General features: G+C 38.1%; 3 protein-coding genes across 7 annotated transcripts; all 3 read left to right on the top strand.

The window, feature by feature from the left end:
- Positions 1-4,447, top strand: LOC120266991 (uncharacterized membrane protein At1g16860-like). Its single transcript, XM_039274662.1, has 6 exons — positions 1-170; positions 2,142-2,571; positions 2,659-3,263; positions 3,353-3,508; positions 3,613-3,824; positions 3,911-4,447. Exons 2-6 carry the CDS (start codon positions 2,340-2,342, stop codon positions 4,101-4,103), a joined length of 1,398 nt encoding a protein of 465 aa, XP_039130596.1. The 5' UTR covers positions 1-170; positions 2,142-2,339; the 3' UTR covers positions 4,104-4,447.
- Positions 4,448-5,713: 1,266 nt separating this feature from the next.
- LOC120266619 (macrophage migration inhibitory factor homolog) lies at positions 5,714-7,774 on the top strand. Its single transcript, XM_039274263.1, has 3 exons — positions 5,714-5,876; positions 7,228-7,428; positions 7,514-7,774. The coding sequence occupies exons 1-3, from the start codon at positions 5,766-5,768 to the stop codon at positions 7,547-7,549; spliced, it is 348 nt and encodes a 115-aa protein (XP_039130197.1). The 5' UTR covers positions 5,714-5,765; the 3' UTR covers positions 7,550-7,774.
- A 754-nt stretch (positions 7,775-8,528) lies between these two features.
- On the top strand, positions 8,529-20,590 carry LOC120266726 (golgin subfamily A member 4). 5 transcript variants are annotated; one of them, XM_039274387.1, is made up of 10 exons: positions 8,529-8,653; positions 8,751-8,870; positions 8,968-9,102; positions 9,231-15,407; positions 16,062-16,962; positions 17,385-18,070; positions 18,542-18,671; positions 18,773-18,854; positions 18,936-19,043; positions 20,095-20,590. In XM_039274387.1, the coding sequence occupies exons 2-9, from the start codon at positions 8,820-8,822 to the stop codon at positions 19,033-19,035; spliced, it is 8,262 nt and encodes a 2,753-aa protein (XP_039130321.1). In that variant the 5' UTR covers positions 8,529-8,653; positions 8,751-8,819; the 3' UTR covers positions 19,036-19,043; positions 20,095-20,590. The 5 variants fall into 5 exon arrangements, with proteins under 5 accessions (XP_039130321.1, XP_039130318.1, XP_039130319.1 ...); XM_039274384.1 differs by having other exon boundaries at positions 8,962-9,102; XM_039274385.1 differs by having other exon boundaries at positions 8,732-8,870; positions 8,962-9,102.
- The last annotated feature ends 177 nt before the right edge of the window (positions 20,591-20,767 follow it).

Here is a 20,767-nt window from a genome sequence, read left to right as displayed (position 1 = left end):
CCCTCTTTTGTGTTCCTCTCTGTTCTCAGAGAAACAGAGGAGCTTGGAATAGGGTAAAGCTCCCACCTTTCTCGTATTAGACGGCGAACAATGGCATCGGAACCGCGAATCTAGCTCATTTTCGCCGGAAGAGTCTCCAAATCCAGTGATCTCACTACCTGCTTCCCGAGGTTTGGGGAAATTTCTCTTTTTTCTAATAGTTATCTCAGTTTCTGTGATTTTTCTTTGGGTTTTTGTGATTATATCTTTGGATCTGGGTTTGGGTTGTTGATCTGTGGTGCTGGAATGGGATTTTTTTGAAAATGGAGCTGTGGGTGTGGTAAAGTTGGCATCTTGGATCTGCGTGGTGGGACGAGAGTGTGTGTTTTTGGGGGGATTGGATGTGTGTTTTCGAGTGGGTTTTTGGAAAGGGAAATGTAGGTTCCTTTTGGGATTTGCATTTGGGATCTGGGTCATGGATTGTTTTGGATTCAGCTGTGGATATCTGGGTGATTTTTGCGTATTTTTCCAAGGAAGACTTGTGTTAAGATGATGAGTTCTTTATGTTTCTTTTTGCACGCAGTCGGTGCATCAAAATGCTCTGTGAAAAAGACGGGAGTTTTTCAATGGATTTCCATTTGCTGCAGAGATCTGGAATCGTTTTTGAGCTCACTTAGTGGTTGAAAGTCGAAACTTGATTGAGTTTGTGAGTATATGATTCTGAATTTGTTAGATATGTGGTAGCATGACTTTGATATAATCATCTCATATGTTATGGAACGGTTTTGGTCTTGGATCTGTGAATGTTGGGAAGATGCTTGATTTCAGTAGATCTAGAGCATGGTTGATTTCTATTTTTGCTTCATTTGTGTCAATTGCTGAAGAGTTGGAAATATGGGCTGGAATTATGATGATAAAGACATGAGGATGTGGCTTCGGTTCAATGAACTTCCTTGAATGCTTATTTATTCAAGGATTACGGTGTTTGGTACATTGAGTTTTGGATTTTATGAATTCCATCTCATTTGATTTATACTGATACGAACCACTTGCAATTGATTTCCCATTGAAGCGCCAGCCTTTAAAGTGTGTGAGGTGCCACTAGATCCGATGAATTATGGAGTCTTTGCCTCTGGATTCTGTGCCATGTAGAAATTGGTAGTTTGATTACTATGATTCATTTTTTTGTGGAATTTAGAAATAGTTTATAAGTGATGGATTTATTAATGATGTAATGTTGTATTATTATTTCTTGAAAGTGCAGGAAGGATTATTGCTCTCTTTTGACTTCTGGGTGTCGAGGAAAGCAAATTTGATATGATTATCCCTTTTATAGTGATTAGACTCTTGGATATTTGCTTTGATTTCGATAGGGAAATCAAAGTGTATTTTTGCTTTTATATTACTTCTTATTAGAACCCCCTCATTCTTGGATGTCTGCCTGTAGTTAAAATTTTATTTTCGACTCCCTGAAGCATTTTGTCGTTTGCTGCACCCTTCCTTGCCTCTAGGTGCCTAGCTATCCACCGTAAACCTTGCCATTAACGTTAAGGCTATACCATCCTAGGGTGCTGCTAAATGGAAGGATCTTATCAATAAATCTCTTTCTCATTTAGGAGAATCAGATGCTTTTCTGTTTCCTAGTTTTGATGGTTTAGCGTATGAACTCTTAAGGATCATCCCAACTTCTCATGTTTGCGAACATTTCTTTCTGCTGCCTGGGTTTGTCCTCCTGCGACTAGATGTAGGCATAGTTTTCTCTTAGCTTACCAGGTTTCGACATCCTTTTTTGTTTATTTATTTTGGTTTTGTTCTTTTTTTTGGTTTTTATATTCGCAAATCTTAACAGTTGTATCACTGCTTTGATTGCTAGTTGATTCATCTTTGGTAAGCCTGGAAAGCGTTTGAATTTCAAGGTTTAAATTGTTGATAGCAGTTTTGTCGGAAAGCATATTTAATTTTCTTTATGTAGTTTATAACATATTAAACTTTTGCTCTTCTGATCCTATGTTGTCATCTAACACGAAAAAAACATCGTTTATCTTTTTGATCCATTTCATCACTCTTTCATCGTGTTATTTTATTTATTTATTTATTTATTTTTATATTTTTTTAGATCATATTAACTTGTCCAAGCTTGTATTCATTGTTTTGCTTTGTAGGTTTCCTGGGTGTTATTTTCCTTCACGCCATTGAAGAACTATATAGTAAATCGTTGGCTTAAAAGTACAGCTAAGTCATGATGACAACAGTCGAGTTTGCAACCACCTCTTGATCTTTGTGCATAACTTCTTGGCTCCTTGAATAGAAATACTGCCCTTCAACTAGCAACTTCTGGTCAAGGGGTGTGATTATACTCAATGGGCTCGAGATTCCCATCACATCAACTTAGCAATGGCCTGTATGTTTCAGGCCGGCCTGAACAACCGAAAGAGAAGCCTGTGGCAATGAGCTCCACAGCCATGCCATACACAGGCGGGGATATTAAGAAGTCCGGTGAACTTGGGAAAATGTTTGACCTTCATGTTGAAAACTCCAAGTCAAGGAAGTCTGGTCCTATTAATGCACCTTCAAGGACTGGTTCATTTGGAGGTTTCTGCCTCTCACTCTGCTTCTATTACACCTGATAAATCCATTTCTTTTGATCTAGCTATTCAATTGATCCTGTTTCATTCACAGCAATGCCAGGTTCTGGGGCAACACTTGTCACTGGAGGATCCAATAGACAAAAGTCTAATTCTGGACCTTTAAACCGACATGGTGACCCAGTTAAGAAGTCATCCGGTCCTCAATCTGGTGCCATCAACTCAATGGGACGGCAGAACTCAGGCCCCCTCACACCTGTACTCCCTGCCACCGGCCTCATCACATCGGGTCCTATCTATTCAGGACCACTTAATACCTCTGGTGTTCCTCGAAAAGTTTCTGGTCCTTTGGATTCAGTTGGATCAATGAAGCTACACAGCGCTGCTATTGCACATAACCAAGCTGTTACTAATTTAGGCAAAGAAGATGACTATTCATTCAAGAGGAACTTCCCTAAGACAATATTGTGGGCTATCATACTGCTTTTTGTGATGGGGTTCATTGCTGGTGGATTTATTCTCGGTGCTGTCCACAATGCGGTTCTCCTTGTTGTTGTTGTGATTATCTTCGCTGTTGTTGCTGCGCTGTTTACTTGGAATACTTGCTGGGGAACGAGAGCTGTTACAGGCTTTATTGCTCAATACCCTGATGCTGAACTAAGGACTGCAAGAGATGGTCAATTCGTCAAGGTCTCCGGGGTAAGTTTTAAAAGAAGAATGGTTCCAAGCTACTAATTTTGGGTTCTTTCTCTTATAACGATCCCTTTACTCTCTTTCATGTGTTGCAGATTGTTACCTGTGGAAATGTTCCCCTTGAGTCATCCTTCCAGAAGGTTCCCCGATGCGTGTACACATCTACAAGTTTATATGAATACCGGGGTTGGGATTCTAAGGCTGCCAACCCCCAGCATCGCCGTTTTACCTGGGGTCTCCGATCCTTGGAGGTGAGCAAGCTTAATATTTCCACCCTATCAACATCCGGAATGAACTGATACTCTTGACACTATCAACTTTGTTTTTATTCTGTTTTTCATCTGGAACATGGCAGAGGCATGTTGTCGACTTCTACATTTCCGACTTTCAGTCTGGGTTAAGAGCCTTGGTTAAAACTGGATATGGTGCGAGGGTGACGCCGTACGTGGATGAGTCGGTTGTTATTGATGTTAATCCAAACAACAAAGATTTATCTCCTGAATTCCTCCGGTGGTTGTCTCAAAGAAACCTGTCCAGTGACGACCGAGTCATGCGATTGAAAGAAGGGTAAAAACACCATTCCTTTCATTTCACCCGAAATCTTTAAAACTCAAACATACTTGCTAAAACCGGCATCGCCTCTTTGCCTGCAGGTACATCAAAGAGGGAAGTACGGTGAGCGTAATGGGGGTTGTGCAGAGGAACGAGAATGTGCTGATGATCGTTCCTCCCTCCGAGCCAATCTCCACCGGATGCCAATGGGGCAAGTGTTTACTTCCGGCAAGCCTCGAAGGCATAGTGTTACGATGCGAAGACACCTCTAAGATCGACGTGATTCCTGTGTAGTATTTCACCCTCATGTTTTTCAGGTATATATTATATATCTTTATGTATGCCGAACAAAGACAGAAGACCGGAATGGTGTTTGATGGATCCTACCTACATTGTTGTTATTGTTGTTGTTGTTGTTGTTGTTGTTGATGTTGATGTTGTTTTCCTTGAAATGGGTGTATAGTTTTCTGTTATTTCTTCTTGTCCTTGTTTTATTTTGTTCTTTTTGTGTTCATTAGGATTGATAGGTTCTGTAACAAGGTTGGATTCAGTGGTACAGTGGAAGAGTGTCTTTGATGTGTTATTGTATTTTGAAGGAAGAGAGGAGTGAAATCAGTGCTTTATTTTGAGATCTTTTATTTTATTTTTTTATTTTTTTGTTTTTAGTTTTCAGTGTTTGCAGATATATGTTATTAAAATTATTCGCCTTCTACTTTTGGTGTGTATATTAATAACTGAGCTTCATGGACTTTGCTCTTTTGTAGTTGTTGTGTTATATTAGTCATACAATTATTCAAATGATAAATATGTTTATGTAGGGAATTTTGCTTATATACCCCTGCTTTCATAAAAATTGCACGTGCTCCTATACTCCCACAAATATTTATAATGCGAATGTTTTTTTTTTATTAAAAAAAATACTTAAGCATTTTTATAAAATATAAAATAGCTTTATAAAACTATGCATTTACACTTACGAGGGTTAGGTTGTAGTAAATACATATTTATAAATTTATTTAAGTGTTTTTTCTTTGTACCCTGAAAAATAAAATATGGCATGTCTAATTGATTTGGTAAGCTACTTTAGAGACTTAAAACAATATTAATTTATATTGATTATGTACTGAGGTTGCTTGGCAGTTTTAATATATTAACTAATTTTGTCGATAATTTTTTATTCTATTAGCATTATATTTTCTGCAAGCTGGTGAAGAGTAGGGTCTAATCCCCTGTGTGTGTTTATGTACCGAGGAAAATTTATCCTAACAATCAATAGTCATATAGTTTTGAGTCTTTTGACATGCAACTTGTTCACATTTATTAAAAAAATATTTTAATTAATTTTATGTTAAAATTATGAATTTATTTGGTAAGGTTATAGAATCTAAAGTTTGATATTTTTCATGGGTGTATATATGAAATTATAAAAATTTTGTAGGTTAAATACACATTTATAGGTATTTTCAGGAGTGTAAAAACAAAAAGCAAAGAAATTCAATTTACTCCCTTTCTCTTTTTATTTGTCATAAAGCCATGTTCTTTTTTAATCTGTCATTTTTAAACATCAAGAAGCATTTATTAATTTTTTTTTTTCAAAATTACCCTAACACTCAATTTCAATTCTCTTCTTAGAATTTAATATGAAAGAGAAATATGAAGATATAAATTAGGGATAATTTTGAAAAGATAACTAATTTTTTATTAAATTATGTGAAATAATCAACTTTCTTAGGATGTGAGATTCGGTTATCGACGACAAATTAAAAAAGAATGGAGGGAGCACGAGGATTATAAATTTACAAGGTTGGTGTACAATTTAATGGTTTTATAGGGTTATGTATGCAAAATTCATCAAAATATCTGATGAACGGTCAGGATTGAATCGGCAGAGAACTTGAGGGTCTTATCTAGTCTCGTATCATCTTCATCGCTTGTGTTCTCGTTTTCATAGCAAAGATGCCAACTTTAAACCTCAGCACCAACGTCCCCGTCGACGCCGTGGTGGCCTCCGACATCCTCAAGGACGCCACTAAGATCGTCGCCAAGATCATTGGGAAGCCGGAATCTGTAATCTCTGTCTATCTCTATCTGTTTTTGTTCTTTGATTTCATAGCCTATCTTGTGTTTGATGAATTGTCTCTGTGCCAATTGTTTTGCGTTTCCTCGTAGTTTCCTGATTTAATTGCATGTTTTTTGGTGATTTTTTTTTTGGCGGTGAATGAGTTTTGTAAGAATGTGGCAATGTTGTTGTTGTTTGGTGGAGTTTTTGTTTTGTATTTCTTTGGATTGTTCTTTTGCTTTTGGTGTTTGGTTTGATTGTTCATTTGTTCTAATCATGTATTGCTTTCATTAGTGAGAAGGTGAAATTTGGCTTTTTTAGGGCATATTTGTGGTTTTGGGGCATTTTTTGAAGTGAATATTAAAACATAATATCATGGAGCTTTAGTTTTGCATTTCTTCAGGCAGTTCTGTTTCTTTCGGTGTTTGGTTTGAGCTTTTTTTTTCACACTGTAGTTCTTTGACTAGTGAGACGGTAAAAGTTATCTTTTTTGAGGGAGAGATGTGTTTTGAGCAAGTTTTGATGGCGCACGGCAAAATGAAGCAAGAATGCAGTGAGTTTTCATTTTACATTTCTTCAAACTGCTTCTTTTTCTTTTGCCGTCTGGTTTGATTAGGTAAATAGTGGAAGGGTGCAACAAAGTAGTCATGGCACGCTGAAGCTTTTTTTTGTGTGTATTTCGGCTCTGTTCTTTTTCTCTTTGGCGTTTGATTGTTAACTACCCCACTTCAATGGTTTGGTGAAAATGGTAGTTTTCTTAGTTATTTTACGATTCTTCTTTCCTTTTCCTACAATGTTACAGAGCATGTGTTCTTGTGAAGAATTGTATCTGCATGTTTTCATGGACACAAGTGCTGTTTCTTTCTCTTGGAAAATTCTAATTATTTCTCTTCACCATGTGATATGGCTATTTATGTCAAAATAGTCACAACAATGGTGCGGAGTATAATTTGTATTTAGTGTTTGATGAATGTTCCCAGAATTCACTCTCTTTAGTGCAAATGAAAATCTTCCACCACAGGGGGTATCAGATTCTGATCAGCCACATTTTTATTGTGGCAATCCAATCCAAGCTTTAAGAATTTCCACCATGGCCGTGATTTTCAATGCATCCTTTATTCCTATCTGAATATGAGTCCATACTCGACAATTAATACTCCTTCAAGAAATCATGTCACTGTATGTTCCCAAATTCATCTGTTGGTTTAATGTTTGGAAAAAAAAAACAGAAAAAACAGAAACTTGATTTGCCCTGTGAATGTCCGTAATTAATTTGTTTGAGTTTTGAACAACTTCAGCTTTGACGTCACCAAGGACATTGATTAAACTTTGATTTGCTGATTTGTGGTGGTGTCTCAGTATGTGATGATTTTGCTGAATGGAGGAGTACCCATGGCCTTTGCCGGGACTGAAGAACCAGCTGCATATGGAGAATTAATATCTATCGGTGGCCTTGACGCCAGTGTAAATGGCAAGCTAAGCTCAGCTCTTGCAGATATCCTTGAAACCAAGCTCTCTATTGACAGTTCAAGGTTTTACATCAAGTTTTATGATGTTCAGGTGAGCTATTGGACAAATTCTTTCACTTAAACTTATATTGCTTTGATCGTGGTCGCAATCATTTTTTTTTCCTTTATTTGAACAGCGGTCCTTCTTCGGCTTCAATGGCTCAACATTTTAATCGAACAATAGGCTTATCACAAAGATCGGTCTCCCGATATGATTCTTACTTTGCTCCCTCAAAAGTTATATAGTTGTTTACAATGTTATTGAGGGCCGGAATGTTTGTACTCTTGTGCCATCATCACTGTATCTTCATTGTTAGCAGTTACAATGTTTTACTTATTTGATGATATTCACAGCATCTATTGCTGAAAATTTTCGGCTTCTTCATTGTGTTGAATTATATATAAGTCATCGCCTTCTCAAGCGAAAGATGGTAACTCTTTTCTCTGCTATGTAAGAGGTCAAGAGATCAACTTTTTTTTTCATAACGGTTATATATATATATATATATACACCTATGTTGATGCAATTGCGGGCATGTGTTTATGTTCTAATATTTTTTTTTTTTTAAATGTCAACAAATTGATGAGTTTTATGTTGGAGTAAGGGACATGGATGAAATGAGCCTTTCAGTGGTATCATCTTGGTGGTTGAACTAACATTTCATATTTATTTCATTTGTATCTAATTTTCATATAAATTTCATTTGTTAATTATAAGTTTATAACATACGCAGGTCCAAATCTAATGTTAATTAAAATTTAAATTATTTTTGTAAATATGAAACACAAATGCAAACCAAAATGTCTTAAATTTAAATTTAAATAGCTCTATTTTTTTTAAAAAAATTTTAAACCCTTTTATGCAAAGTTTGGTGCATTTGTTGGAGTCCATGTTGAACTTGGAGGATTGAAACAATTAAATCTATTCGGTTTATAAGAAAAAAAAATTCAAATATTTTTAACATTTAAAATGAACCCTAGCCCTATTTGAAAACACCTTTATATGCTTACCCCCTCGCCATTTCTCATATTTACAAATAGTTCCCTCAAATTAAAACATGGATTGGTGCACTTGTAATTTTAGAAACGTAGAGGGTATATTTGAAAACTGAGTGCCAAGAAATGTTTATTAGTCCATTCTCAGAGCCAACGTTCGCGCGGCAAGGAAACCAAAATAAGATCTATTTGGAGTTTTTAGATCTTCAAGAAAATAGCCACCAAATCGGAAGTGCAGGAGAAATTGATTGAAAAATTGGTGAAAAAATTCGAAAATTAAGGTATGTGATCTCGGATCTTGATTATTTTTAACTTTTTTTTTTTTGGGTGTAATTTAGGGTTTCATTTCCACTGAAAAGGCTTGAATCATTTGATTAGGGTTTGGATTTTGCTTCTTTGGAAAGGAGCATTTTGATGGCACTGGAACTTCTGTAGGATTAGATCCAGATGGATAAGGGCAAGAATCGTTCGGATCTTCTCGCCGCCGGGCGGAAGAAGGTTTTTGATCTTGCATGAATAGCTTGTTAATGATTTGTTTTTCTCTTGTTTTTTGTTTTTTTTATTTTTAATTTTGGTTTTGGTGGTGTAGCTGCAGCAATTTAGGAAGAAAAAGGATAACAAGGGTGGCGGGAAGTCCTCGGTGAAGGCCGGGAAGACAGAAGCGGATCCCGGCGTTGATCCCGATGGGCCGGGTGCCGATCCGATGGCGCTGCTTGAATCAGATATGAAGGTAGGGATTTTCGATCAAATTGTGTTTTTGATAGTGTTTTGGAATTTGATGGGTTGGTTTAGGGCAAGGAGATGTGGGTTTGATGTATAATCTGCGTTCTCATTTGTTGCTGGCTAGGGACAATGCAGGAAGGTGGAGTTTCTAGCTCAGAACAATGCAATGGTGATGGTTCTGAGGGAAGTGAGTTGTTGCTCGTGATCGAGGATCGGAAGGATGCAGCTGATGAAATGAGGGAGGAAGAGGTCGATGGCAATCATGAGTATCATGAGGGAGCATTAGGCACTGTTGACTATGGTGGAGGTCGGGAAGTGGGGGTCCCCATGCTGGAAAATGAGAATGGTGGCGTGAATTTGTTGTCTGAAGATCACAGCGAGGAGATTGGCAGTGCATCTCAAGAAGTAACCCAATCGACTGCTTTGAACAGTTTGTTTCAAGGGGTGGATGTGAATGCTTCTGATGAGCAGTTGAGGCTGTATTCGTATGAGCAGAACCCAGAGGGAGCATCTTCATCACAAGACATGATCGTGGCTGATGGTGGAGATGGTGTTCGAACTGATGGAAAGTTGAAGGGAGAAGTTAATGATGAAGTTGCTGTTGCTGTTGATAGAGAGCCACTGAGAGGGGTCTTAGAAGGGAATGAGACTTCAGTGGAAGAGAAGATTGAACGAGCTGAGGAAGAGCATGGGGAAGAGAAGATTGAACGAGCTGAGGAAGAGCATGGGGAGGAGCCAACTTCATTGCAGGATGTTTTGTCTGCTCAAAGCAAGGATGGTGTAGTTGTAGAGGCCGATTTGGAGAAAGATGTTGATCCAGGAAGCATGGGACAGGCTTTTATTTTTAAAGATTTTACCATTCAAAATAAAATTGAGGGTGTGGTAGGGGAATTTGATGGAGCTAACGTAGATGTTCTTGAAGAACCATCTACTTCTGAGGAAATTACCAGTGATAAAAGTAAAAATGGTGTTGCCGCTGATGCTAGCTTGAAGGGAGAAGGTCATGTGGAGGAAAGAAAGCAGCAGCCCTATGCTGTAGAGGATGATGCCTCCAGAGGTGGACCAACAGAGGAGGACCTACTTGAAGATAGGACTCTGTCAATTGAAGATAAGGGAGATAGTAGTAGAGATTCCTTTTTCCCAGCTAAGTTAGAAGTGTCATCTTTAACAGTGGATGATTCTTTGGCTGCCGGGCTTGAGCTTCTGAAAAATCATCTTTACCAAGCATGTATAGTGAAGGATTTTCTTAATTTGCAATTAGATGAACAGATGGAGGGCAAGACAGAGTTTGATCAACATTCCTCTGAGCAAATCTCCAAGCTGTGGGATTTACTTAAAGATACAGAGAAAAGCAAAGTGATGGTCACTGAGGAACTTGCAAATTATCAGTCTGAGTTCCAACGCTTGGTGATTAAAAATGTGGAAGTTGAATCCCAAGTGCTGTCCTTATTAAAAGAAGTTGAGAATATTAAAGCTCATCTTTACATGACATTTGTTGCAAATGATCTGATCCAGTTGCAGCTAGATGAACAGACTCAGGCAGGTGTGGAGTTTCATCAGCATTCCCCGGAGGAAATGTCTAGTAGCTTACTTAAAGAAACTCAGGACAGCATGGCTATAGTCAGTGAAGAACTTGTAAATTGCAAGGGAGAGCTCCAAGCATTGACAAAAAGAAACGAGGAACTGGAAAATCAATGTTTTTCAGCTAAAAAGGAAGTTGAGGAACTCAATAGCCTGGTTAGTGAGTTGCAAAGTAAGCTTGATGTTTCCCAAATGGAGCGGGCACATGTCTCAGCTGAATTAGCTGAATGCAGAGGTTCCCTGGATTCTTTAAAGAAGGAAAATTTGAACTTAGCTGCTGATTACAATTTAGAATCAGGCATCAGGAAGAAGCTTGAAGAGGAGAATGAGTTTGTCTCTCGGGAGAATCTAAAACTTGCTTCTGAGTTGTCTGAATACAAGGAGAGGTTAGCTGTTGCACTTGATCAGGAAATGCTACTTAAGGGAAATCTTAGAGCCATGGAGTTGTCCTTTGAGCAACTCATTGATGAAAATCTGTACCTGTCTAGCTCGTCAGATGTGTACAAAGCTATGCTGAAAGACCTAATTGGTAAGTGCTATGATCTGCCTCTTCAATCACAACAAACTGGGAATCATGCAAGCAGTTCTCATGGGAAAGGTTCTACCCCAGATATTACCATTGAAGATCAGAAAACAGGTGATTCAACTTTATTTAAGAAGGTTGACGTGAATGATTCCAGCACTTATGTTACCTTGGGAGTTCTGAAGGGTCACATAGAAGAGGCTGAAATTGCATTGCAGAATCTTGAAAAGTCAACTCAAGCAATGCACTCACACTCCATGTCTGCTAGCAAATCTGGTGGAAGGGCTGTGTCAAAACTTATTCAAGCTTTTGAGTCTAAAACGCATAATGATGACAGTGTTTCAGATGAAGTTCCTTTGGCTGTGGAGGAAAGAACTGGATCCTTATATGAAATAACAAAAGAGCAGACATGCAATCTTAGAGCCGTGCTGAAGAAATTGGAGTTGGATTTGGGAAAGGCTGGAGAGGAGCTCTGTAAGAAGTTTGAGGTGGATAATGAAACTCGAAGGCAGTGGAGTGACAACCTTCAAGCACAAGTCAATGAGCTTGTAGAAAGAGAGGTGAAATATAAATCCCTCATAGATGATCTACAGAATCAGTTAAATGAAGTTGAGCAAAGTGCTAACAGTGAAGCCGAGAGGTTATTGAGCTTGGTGGAGACCTTGCAGAAGGAAGGAAATGACAGGGCATCCCTTATCAAGCAAGAATGGAACTCCATTGAGGCTGTGATTCTTGGGGCAATGAGAAAGCTCAATGCATGTACAGGAGAGCCACACATTGTCAATTCAGATGTGGATTCCTATGTATCTGCATCAATTAATGTTGCCGTAGAAGTTATTGAAGATCTGCATATGAAAATCGAAGGAGCTTATCTGGACTATAACAAAGCCAGCACTTCTTATGAGGAACTGAACAAATTATTTATGGACATGCAAGAAAGGAATAAATTGGCTGCCGATGCATTGCATGGAATCTATAGCAACCTTTCAGAACTTGTTGATTTCTCATGCAAAAATATTGGGCCTGCTGATTTGGATATTAATGATGAAAACATGTTGCAACTTCTGCCTGAGAAGTGCGAAGTACTTATAAGGAAGTTGCAGAAACGAATGGATGATCTACTTCCTGTCCATTCTGCATATGTTGTACTTGAGTCAGAGTTGCTGATCGAAAGTGAGAAAATCAAGGAATATGAGCAACAATGTAGTGAATCAGCTATCAAATTGGAGGAGCTACATCATGCCAAAGATGAACTTGAGGCAGAATTATTGCACAAAAATGAGGAAATTGAGGAACATAAACATAGGTGTAATGAGTTGGCCACTGATTTGGACCAACTACAGCATGCTAAAGATGGGCTTGAACTGGTTCTAATGAATAAAAGCAAGGAACTTGAAGAACTTGGCAGAAGGTGTCTTTCTTTGACCAGGAGGTTGGAATTTAACAAATGGAAAAAGGATTCAGATGCTCTTGATGAGTTGGCTGGTGTTGATCAAGTTGCTGTTGAGTCAAACAACATTGAATTGTCTAAGTCTGTTTTGATGCGGCTAGAGACTTTGGTTGATTCCCTTGCAGAAAAGTATGATGAAGCTATGGAGCAGATTACATTGTCAAGAAATTGTTTGTATGAAATAAATACAATGGCAGATACTTCAGTTGGCAGTTGGTCATTGCCCTTGCCTAACTTGCTTAAGCAAGAGCTTATACCTAAGGTCCTGCAACTTGATTTGTTGCAAGAAAAAGTGCATTCACTTAGTGCCTCAAGCCATCAACTAGAAAATGAACTGCTAATTCTCAAGGAAAGATACAGTAAGATGCAAGCAGCTCTTGAAGATTCTCGCTCTGACCTGCAGTTGAAATTATCTGAGCTTGAGCAGTCTGAGCAGCGGCTTTACTCTGTGAGAGAGAAGCTTAGTGTAGCTGTTGCAAAAGGTAAGAGTTTGATTGTGCAGCGAGATAGCCTGAAGCAATCTCTGATGGAGAAGTCCAGTGGGTTGGAGAAGTGTGAGCAAGAATTGCTGTCAAAAGAGACACTGCTTCGAGAAGTGCAGTCCAAGCTTAAGTCTTGTTCAGAAGCAGAACGGGTGGAAGCGTTAGAATCTGAGCTCTCTTACATTCGGAACTCTGCTACTGCATTGAGGGACTCTTTTCTTCTCAAGGATTCTGTGCTTCTGCGAATTGAAGAAATCTTGGAGGACTTAAATTTATCAGAGCATTTTCATTCTAAAGACATAGTCGAGAAAGTGGAGATGCTAGCTGGATTGGTTTCTGGGGACTCCTCTTTTCCTCTGAACGATTGTGATCAGAAAAGCTCTGTGGAGGGTTCACAGTCTGGTGCTGGTTTCATGGTTATGGATGCTGCTCAAGATGACTTCCAACAATCCAGAGATTCAGGGCATGATGAACTGAGAAGAAAATATGAGGAGCTTCAGAGTAAGTTCTATGGTGTGGCAGAGCACAATGATATGCTAGAGCAGTCCTTGTTGGAGCGAAATAGCCTAGTGCATAAATGGGAAGGAGTCTTGGATGCAATTGATATGCCTCCGCAGTTGAGGATTTTGGAACCTGAAGATAAGATTGAATGGCTAGGAAGAACGCTTGGTGAGGTCCAATGTGAAAGAGATACGCTGCAGCTGAAGATTGAGAATCTTGAAGCCTCTTCTGGCATGCTTATAGCTGATTTGGAAGAGTCACATAAGAAAATATCTGAACTTACTGCAGAGATTGTATGTATTAATTCTGAAAAAGAAGTATTTTCTGAAAGCCTTGAAAAACTGAGGTCTGAGTGCCTCAACCTTTCAGAGAAAATTGTTCAAGATGAGGTTGAAAAAGAGAATTTGCAAAAGGACGTAGCTGATTTGAAGGACGATTTGGTTGAAAGGATTTCAGACAAGGACCGTCAATTTGAGGGTGAGATACATAAATTGCTTGAGTTGGTTTGCTCTGTGCTGCCAGATGCTGATAGTCACAGTGCTCTATCTGGGGCTTGTAATGTTGAGAACTTGGACGGATTACTAAGGAAGCTCATAGATAAAATAATGTCCCTATCTGCAGAGAAAACTGTGCCTGAGTTTTCTGAGAGGGAGCTTGTTATAGATAAGAGTGGCATGCCACTTGATATAAAGACGTCAGAGGATGTTCAAGGAGGTAAGGATCAGGACTTGATGGCTGTGAGGTTAGAGCTCGATGAAGTCAAACATAACCTGAATTTAGTTACAGAGGAAAAAGAAGCAACCGCTGAGAAATGTTGTTCTCTCATGGCAGAATTAGACACCATAAGGAAGCAGATGGACTCATTGCTAGCAGAGAGAACTGTGGAAATTGAAAGATATCAATCATTGGTGTTGGAATCAGAGGCAGTGGTTAAACAAAGAGATGCTTTGCAAGAGCAGCTTTCTTTGGAGGAGCAAAAGTCAACATCAGCTAGAGAGAAATTGAATATTGCTGTTAGAAAAGGAAAGGGATTGGTGCAGCAGAGGGACAGCTTGAAACAAAGCATTGATGAAATGAATGCTATGCTTGAACACTTAAACACTGAACATAATCAGCAGATACAAACCCTAGAATCAGAGAAGTCATCACTGATGAGCCAGTTAGCAGTGACAGAACAGAATTTGCAAGAAAGCAGGCAGGTCCTTAGTGGGTTACTAAATGCTTTACATGCCATTAACCTTGGAAATGAAATTACTATACTTGATCCTGTTCAAAAGATGGAACAAATTGGACAGTTCATTCATAATTTGAAATCATCATTACTGTCCTCTGAGCATGAATTAAAGAAGTCGAAGCAAGCAGCTGAGCTTCTTCTAGCTGAGTTGAATGAAGTTCAAGAAAGGGGTGATGATCTACAAGAGGAGCTGATGAAGTCAGAGGCTACACTTTTAGAATATTCTAAACAAAGAAAAGCTGCAGAATTTGCAAGAGTTGATGCTCTTTCCCACCTCAACCAGGTAACAGCAATGCATTCTGAAGAAAGGAAAAAACAAACTGAGCATATGTGGGAAATTGCTTCTGCCATTGATCAACTGAGGAAAAGCCATCTTGGTTTTTCTAGTCTTCTTGCTGATGTTTTTAGCAAGAATATGGACATCTTTTGTCATGTGGACACTTTTGTGGAGTTTGTCTTGAAACAAATGATTGTTGAAAATGTGGCTGGCCTGTCTACTCTTTCATCTGATAGTCTTTTATCCAGTAATCTGATAAGCAAGGTAATTCCTTTCCTGAAATTATATTTATTTAACATATTCTGCAGCCCACAAATTAGCTTGTCATCTAGGTGATGTCTTATTATTAAGCCGAATATGTGAGAACCTAGGTTTGGACACAGAAGATGACATTTCAGTTTTTGTTGGCATCAATAAGCCTATTTAATCAGGCATCTCCTTTTAGAGGATATACTTGTGTCCTTGCATCAATTTGGTCTCTATCATTCACAGCATGTATATAACCTTTGGTTTGGTTACAGACTTGCAATGCACTTCATGTTAAACTCCCTGGCACTGAATGCTATCTGTTCCATCTATCTTCTGCCAGTAACTCATACACCCACAATGGAGGGAATGACCATGTGGATAGTTTCATCTATCTTTTTAGTGATGCTTACCTTTCACCACATTTCACAATTTTTACTGTTACCAGGGGAAGGTTATGCTATTTCACAAATTTCTAGTTATATTGGTCATCCTAAGCACACTTTTTTTATCCAGATTGAATAGATGTTAATTTTCACATATAAAGGTGATATCTCAAAAATATATATATATATATATATATATATATATATATATATATATTATTATTGTTTTTTGGGTCCAAATTTGTTTTGACATATTTGCTGGGTGTGTGTAATTGTTCTTTTTTAGGAGAAGACCCTTGATATCAGCTCTACTTCAAATCTCAATGTTCAAGGACAATTAGATGACAGTTCTGTAACCAAACTTCTTGCTTTTGCTGAACGTGATTTGCGTGAGTGCTTAGGACAATATGATCAACTGAAGGAAAATGTGCGCAAACACTATATTTCGATCAATCAACAAGCAAGTCATCTTTCAAAAACTATGGGAATTATACAAAGAGAACTGACATCTCAAAAGGAATTGTCAGAATCTTTGAGAAGAGATATCGGTGGCCTGGAACTAATTCTTGAGGAAAAGGAGACAACAATCCAATCATTAAGCAGAAATCTTGCCCTCCTGTATGATGCATGTAGCATTTCAATATCAGAGATTGAAAATACAAAGGCCCAAAAATCTGGTAATAGTTTGCATCCTATGCAGCATGTTTATGAGAAGTCTCAAATTATCCTGAAATCACTGGGTCATGTTGGTGGCGAAGTGCCTGCTGGTAGGCTTGGTTTTCCTTTCACTGAGGACAGTATCAGGTCCCTGGCTGATAGTTTGCTCTCTGTAGTAAAGAACACAGCAAATGTGGAGGAGCTGGATGGGAGCAAAGAGAGGGAGCTGAAGGCCACTATTCTGGAGTTGCAGCAGGAACTTCAGGAGAAGGATATTCAGATGAGTAGGATCTGTGATGAACTTGTCTCTCAGATCAAAGAAGCTGAGTCTGTTGCAAAAAGAAATTCACTAGACCTGGACTCTGCAATGGCCCAAGTGAATGCTTTAAAAAGTCAAGTTGAAGTTATGGGAAGGGATAAAGAATCACTAGAACTGAGAATAAATGAGCTGAAAGGCTTGGAGGCTTCTTCAGAAGAACTTAATGAACAAATCAAATCCTTAACTGTTTTGCTATCTGCCAAAGATCAAGGTAAATTATTGGATGTGTTGTCTTTGTATCTTTATTTAATTATTGTTATTTTTTAATTTTTAATTATATATATATATATAAATATTTTGTCAAAAAGGATATGTCTGTTAGGTTCTCTTTGACTTATTTTGCCTTCTGAAGTTTCTTATTTGACAATTTCATCCTCCCTAATTTGCTGGATAGTCTCCTACCTTGTGCATTTAGAGGGTTGTTCCAAAAATGTGCAGGTTTCTGTATATAGCTAATTTTGCCATATGTATGATGAAAGTCCATGTATCCTATAAAGATGCTCACTATAACTATTTTTATGTTTCTTTCCCTGTGTCTCCTTAAACACAATTGAGCTTCATAACTGACATTAAAAAACACAATGAGTTTTTTAAGTTATTGATTTTATGAGCTCCTAATTTCTTTCGCTCCAGAAATTGAAGCCCTAATGCAAGCACTTGATGAAGAGGAGTCACAGATGGAAGTCCTGGAGAACAGGAAAGGAGAACTCGAGAATACAATTCAAGAAAAGGATATGGACTTGCATAATCTTGAAGTTTCTAGGGAAAAAGCTTTGGCAAAACTTTCAACGACAGTAAGCAAGTTTGATGAGTTGCATGACCTGTCTGAAAGCCTTCTTGCAGAAGTGGAAAACCTTCAGGCACAATTACAAGGGAGGGATTCAGAGATCTCGTTCCTTCGTCAGGAAGTCACTAGGTGTACAAATGATGTTTTGGCTGCAGAAGAGATTAACAAGAAGTATTCCTCTGAGGTGCATGAACTACTTCAGTGGATGGATATGATGGCATCACGCTTCGGGGTTAATCCGGTGCATCTTGATAAAACAAATTTTAGTCAAACTCATGTATACACAGAAATTCTTGGGAAGCACATTCTTAGTATGATGGCAGAATTAGATGATATTCGATTGACTGCTCAAAGCAAAGATTCACTACTGCAAATTGAAAGAGCGAAAGTTGAACAGCTAGTACAAAAGGTGCATGCTTCTGAGGCTTCTCTGAGGGAGAAGGAGGTCCAGGTGGAGTTGTTTCAAAGGGGAAAAGATTCCAGTCAATTGGCTAATATAGACTCCCCAGGGCACTTGGAAAGAGAACAAAAGGTAAATGGACTCCTGTTTCACTCCATTTCTTCATTGCATCACATTTCTTCCCCTCTGATAGAATATTGCAGTTGGTCTCGAATATCTGCCATTGCGTCTTTTGTGGATTTTAAGTGATTTTGGGTATACCGTTCTAATTACTCTAGTAATTGTAATTAATACAGGAAGAAAGTTCTTTTAACAGATGCTTGGCCGCTTGGCTTTTTTGTTGTTTGTTTTTTTTTCCATAGCATCCTTAGTAATTTCCGAAAAGCATGCTTGTTCAAAGTTTAAGTATCTTACACGAGAATCAAGTTTTTAAAAATTTTCTTAGGGTTTTATGGTTCTAATTTTCTCTTTCAGGTTTTATTTTTTCATTTTTATGTTTCATAGCAGAGTTTTTCTTTCTTGAGTGCTGATAATTTTTAAGCTTTATTGAACCATCATTGAAGCTACTTCTGTTTTTGATGGCTCTGATGCTTTTGACTTCAGAGAAGCACAGCAGCTTCTGTTGTGGCTCCACATGTCCGGGCTGTACGCAAAGTAAATGGGGACCAAGTTGCTATAGCTATAGATAATGAGCAGGATAATAATGCACTAAACGATGAGGATGATGATAAAGGTAAACGTTATTCTTATCTCCCCTCCTTTCTCACTGCGCAGATAGCCCACATTTCATTTTTTTCCCAAGTGTTGGTAAACGTTTTTCTTTTTTCCTGATAGCTCATGGCTTTAAAGCTCTTACCATGTCACGAATGTTTCCGAGAGCTACGAGGCCCATAGCAGATAGAATTGACGCAATATGGTACACATACTTTTATTTCAATTAATTGTGGTCTTCTTCCTATATGTTTTCTGAGGTGAGCATTTCTTGTGTGTCCACCAGGGTTTCTGGTGATCGGTTATTAATGAGGCAGCCAACCTTGCGTTTTGGAGTTATATTATATTGGATTATGTTGCATGCATTACTTGCAAGCATCATTTGAAATTATCAGTAAGTATTGAAAGCTTGTTACCAAATACCAATTCTCAATTTTTTGGACTTAACCATATGTTGAATTATTAATTCATTTTTTTCCTGGATTTTATAGTGCACATGCTCTGATTTCTGTTGTTTCTTCTCATTCTCCCAAACTTGAGCCAGTCAATGTGGTTTAGTACTTCTCCCTGTTGATGTCTTAGAGAACACTGAATAAGTGAAAATGCTACCCATGGGTAGAAATGTGCCAATAACTGATTGCAGGGAATCTAATATCTGCAATATCCGTAAACTTAGTAACAACAGATCAAAGGAAAAAAAAAAAATGAAAGTTAGCTTTTGGGACGTTTTAAAGTAAATTCTCTGAAGACATGCACTAGCTGAACCAATACTCACTAACTGGGAAGGTTGCTTGATTAAAGGGGCCGTTTGGATTGCGGAATATGAATGGGAAGGGGGGTGGGGGGAATGAGAAGAAGGGAGGAGTGTGAATGAGAATAGGGGGAAATGGGAGGATAATGATAAAGGTGTAAGGAGGCCCGTCAGCAAAAGAGAGATGCTTTTAACATTCAAGACTTTGGTTTTGTTTAGGGTGTAAGGTGCCCCATCAGCCATGGTAATGAAGCTATGCTTTTCACCTTACAGGCCATTTGCAACTATATCCATCTCAACTAATTAGTTCATATTTCAGTACCACAGATCAAAAGATCGGTTTATTTAACATTCTTGTTGTTTCAAACTATTACCATGTCAACTGCAGTGCTACATTCTCTTGTCACATCTATCCGATTAAAAGAACGCAAACAAGGACTTTGTGTGCCTAGCTAATAGTTCATGTTCTATTACCAAATTTCAGCAAGACCTACCCAACATTCTTCATGTTTCAAATTATTTATATCGCGGTGGCAATAATATGACATTTCCTTTTTCCTTGATCACAAAGTATTCACTGCACGATGCTTTTGAAGTTCAATTGTCCAAAAATAAGTCAAAGATATCCTTACAAATCTCTTATACTACTTGGTATACAATTCTTACTGGTGATATTACTCTTCTTGATTTGCAGTTGTCTTGTTACCTTGACCAGATGGTAGTTGATCATTATGTCCTCCAAAATCTGCCAACAATGAAGCTCATCAGATCATTTGTACAGGATTACGTCTCCCTCTTCAATTGTCTGACAAGTTTGTGCGGCTATACCAATACTGATTATTTGGCCATAGAGGCGACTGTGATTACATCGTATTTTTTTGGTATTGTAAGTCTCAGTTTGCCTTGGTTGCATTCAATAAAAAGCAAGCAATTACCCCAAAGATTTCCAAAGAAAAAACAGCAAGTTGAGAATGTTCTTGATCCTTTGTACATTACCATCAGCAGCTCCATTTTGTTCTTACAAAGTTCTCTGTTTTTCTTATTTGTTCAAATGGCTACACTCTTGGAATGTATGCTTATTTTTATTTTTATTACTTTTTGCTCATTGAATTTGATTACTTCACATGTAATGATACCACAGATTACTTGGCCTTTCTCAAAGTTTAGCAAGTAATTTGAGTATTTGTCTACTTGTTTGGGCAATTGATGTATTTATTAATTTGATTGGCTACGGTTTGGTTCGGTAAAAGCATGAATTATTTTAAACTTTTTACAACGGGGCGTTTGGTTAGATGTAATTTTAAATACAGTGAATTTCCAGTTACTATGTAACTGGAAATATTTGGTTTTCAAAATACAGTGCAGTT

This window comes from Dioscorea cayenensis, chromosome 8 (assembly GCF_009730915.1).
Source record: "Dioscorea cayenensis subsp. rotundata cultivar TDr96_F1 chromosome 8, TDr96_F1_v2_PseudoChromosome.rev07_lg8_w22 25.fasta, whole genome shotgun sequence".
In the NCBI taxonomy this organism is placed as follows: Eukaryota; Viridiplantae; Streptophyta; class Magnoliopsida; order Dioscoreales; family Dioscoreaceae; genus Dioscorea; species Dioscorea cayenensis.
This window is presented reverse-complemented; position numbering and strand designations above follow the sequence as displayed.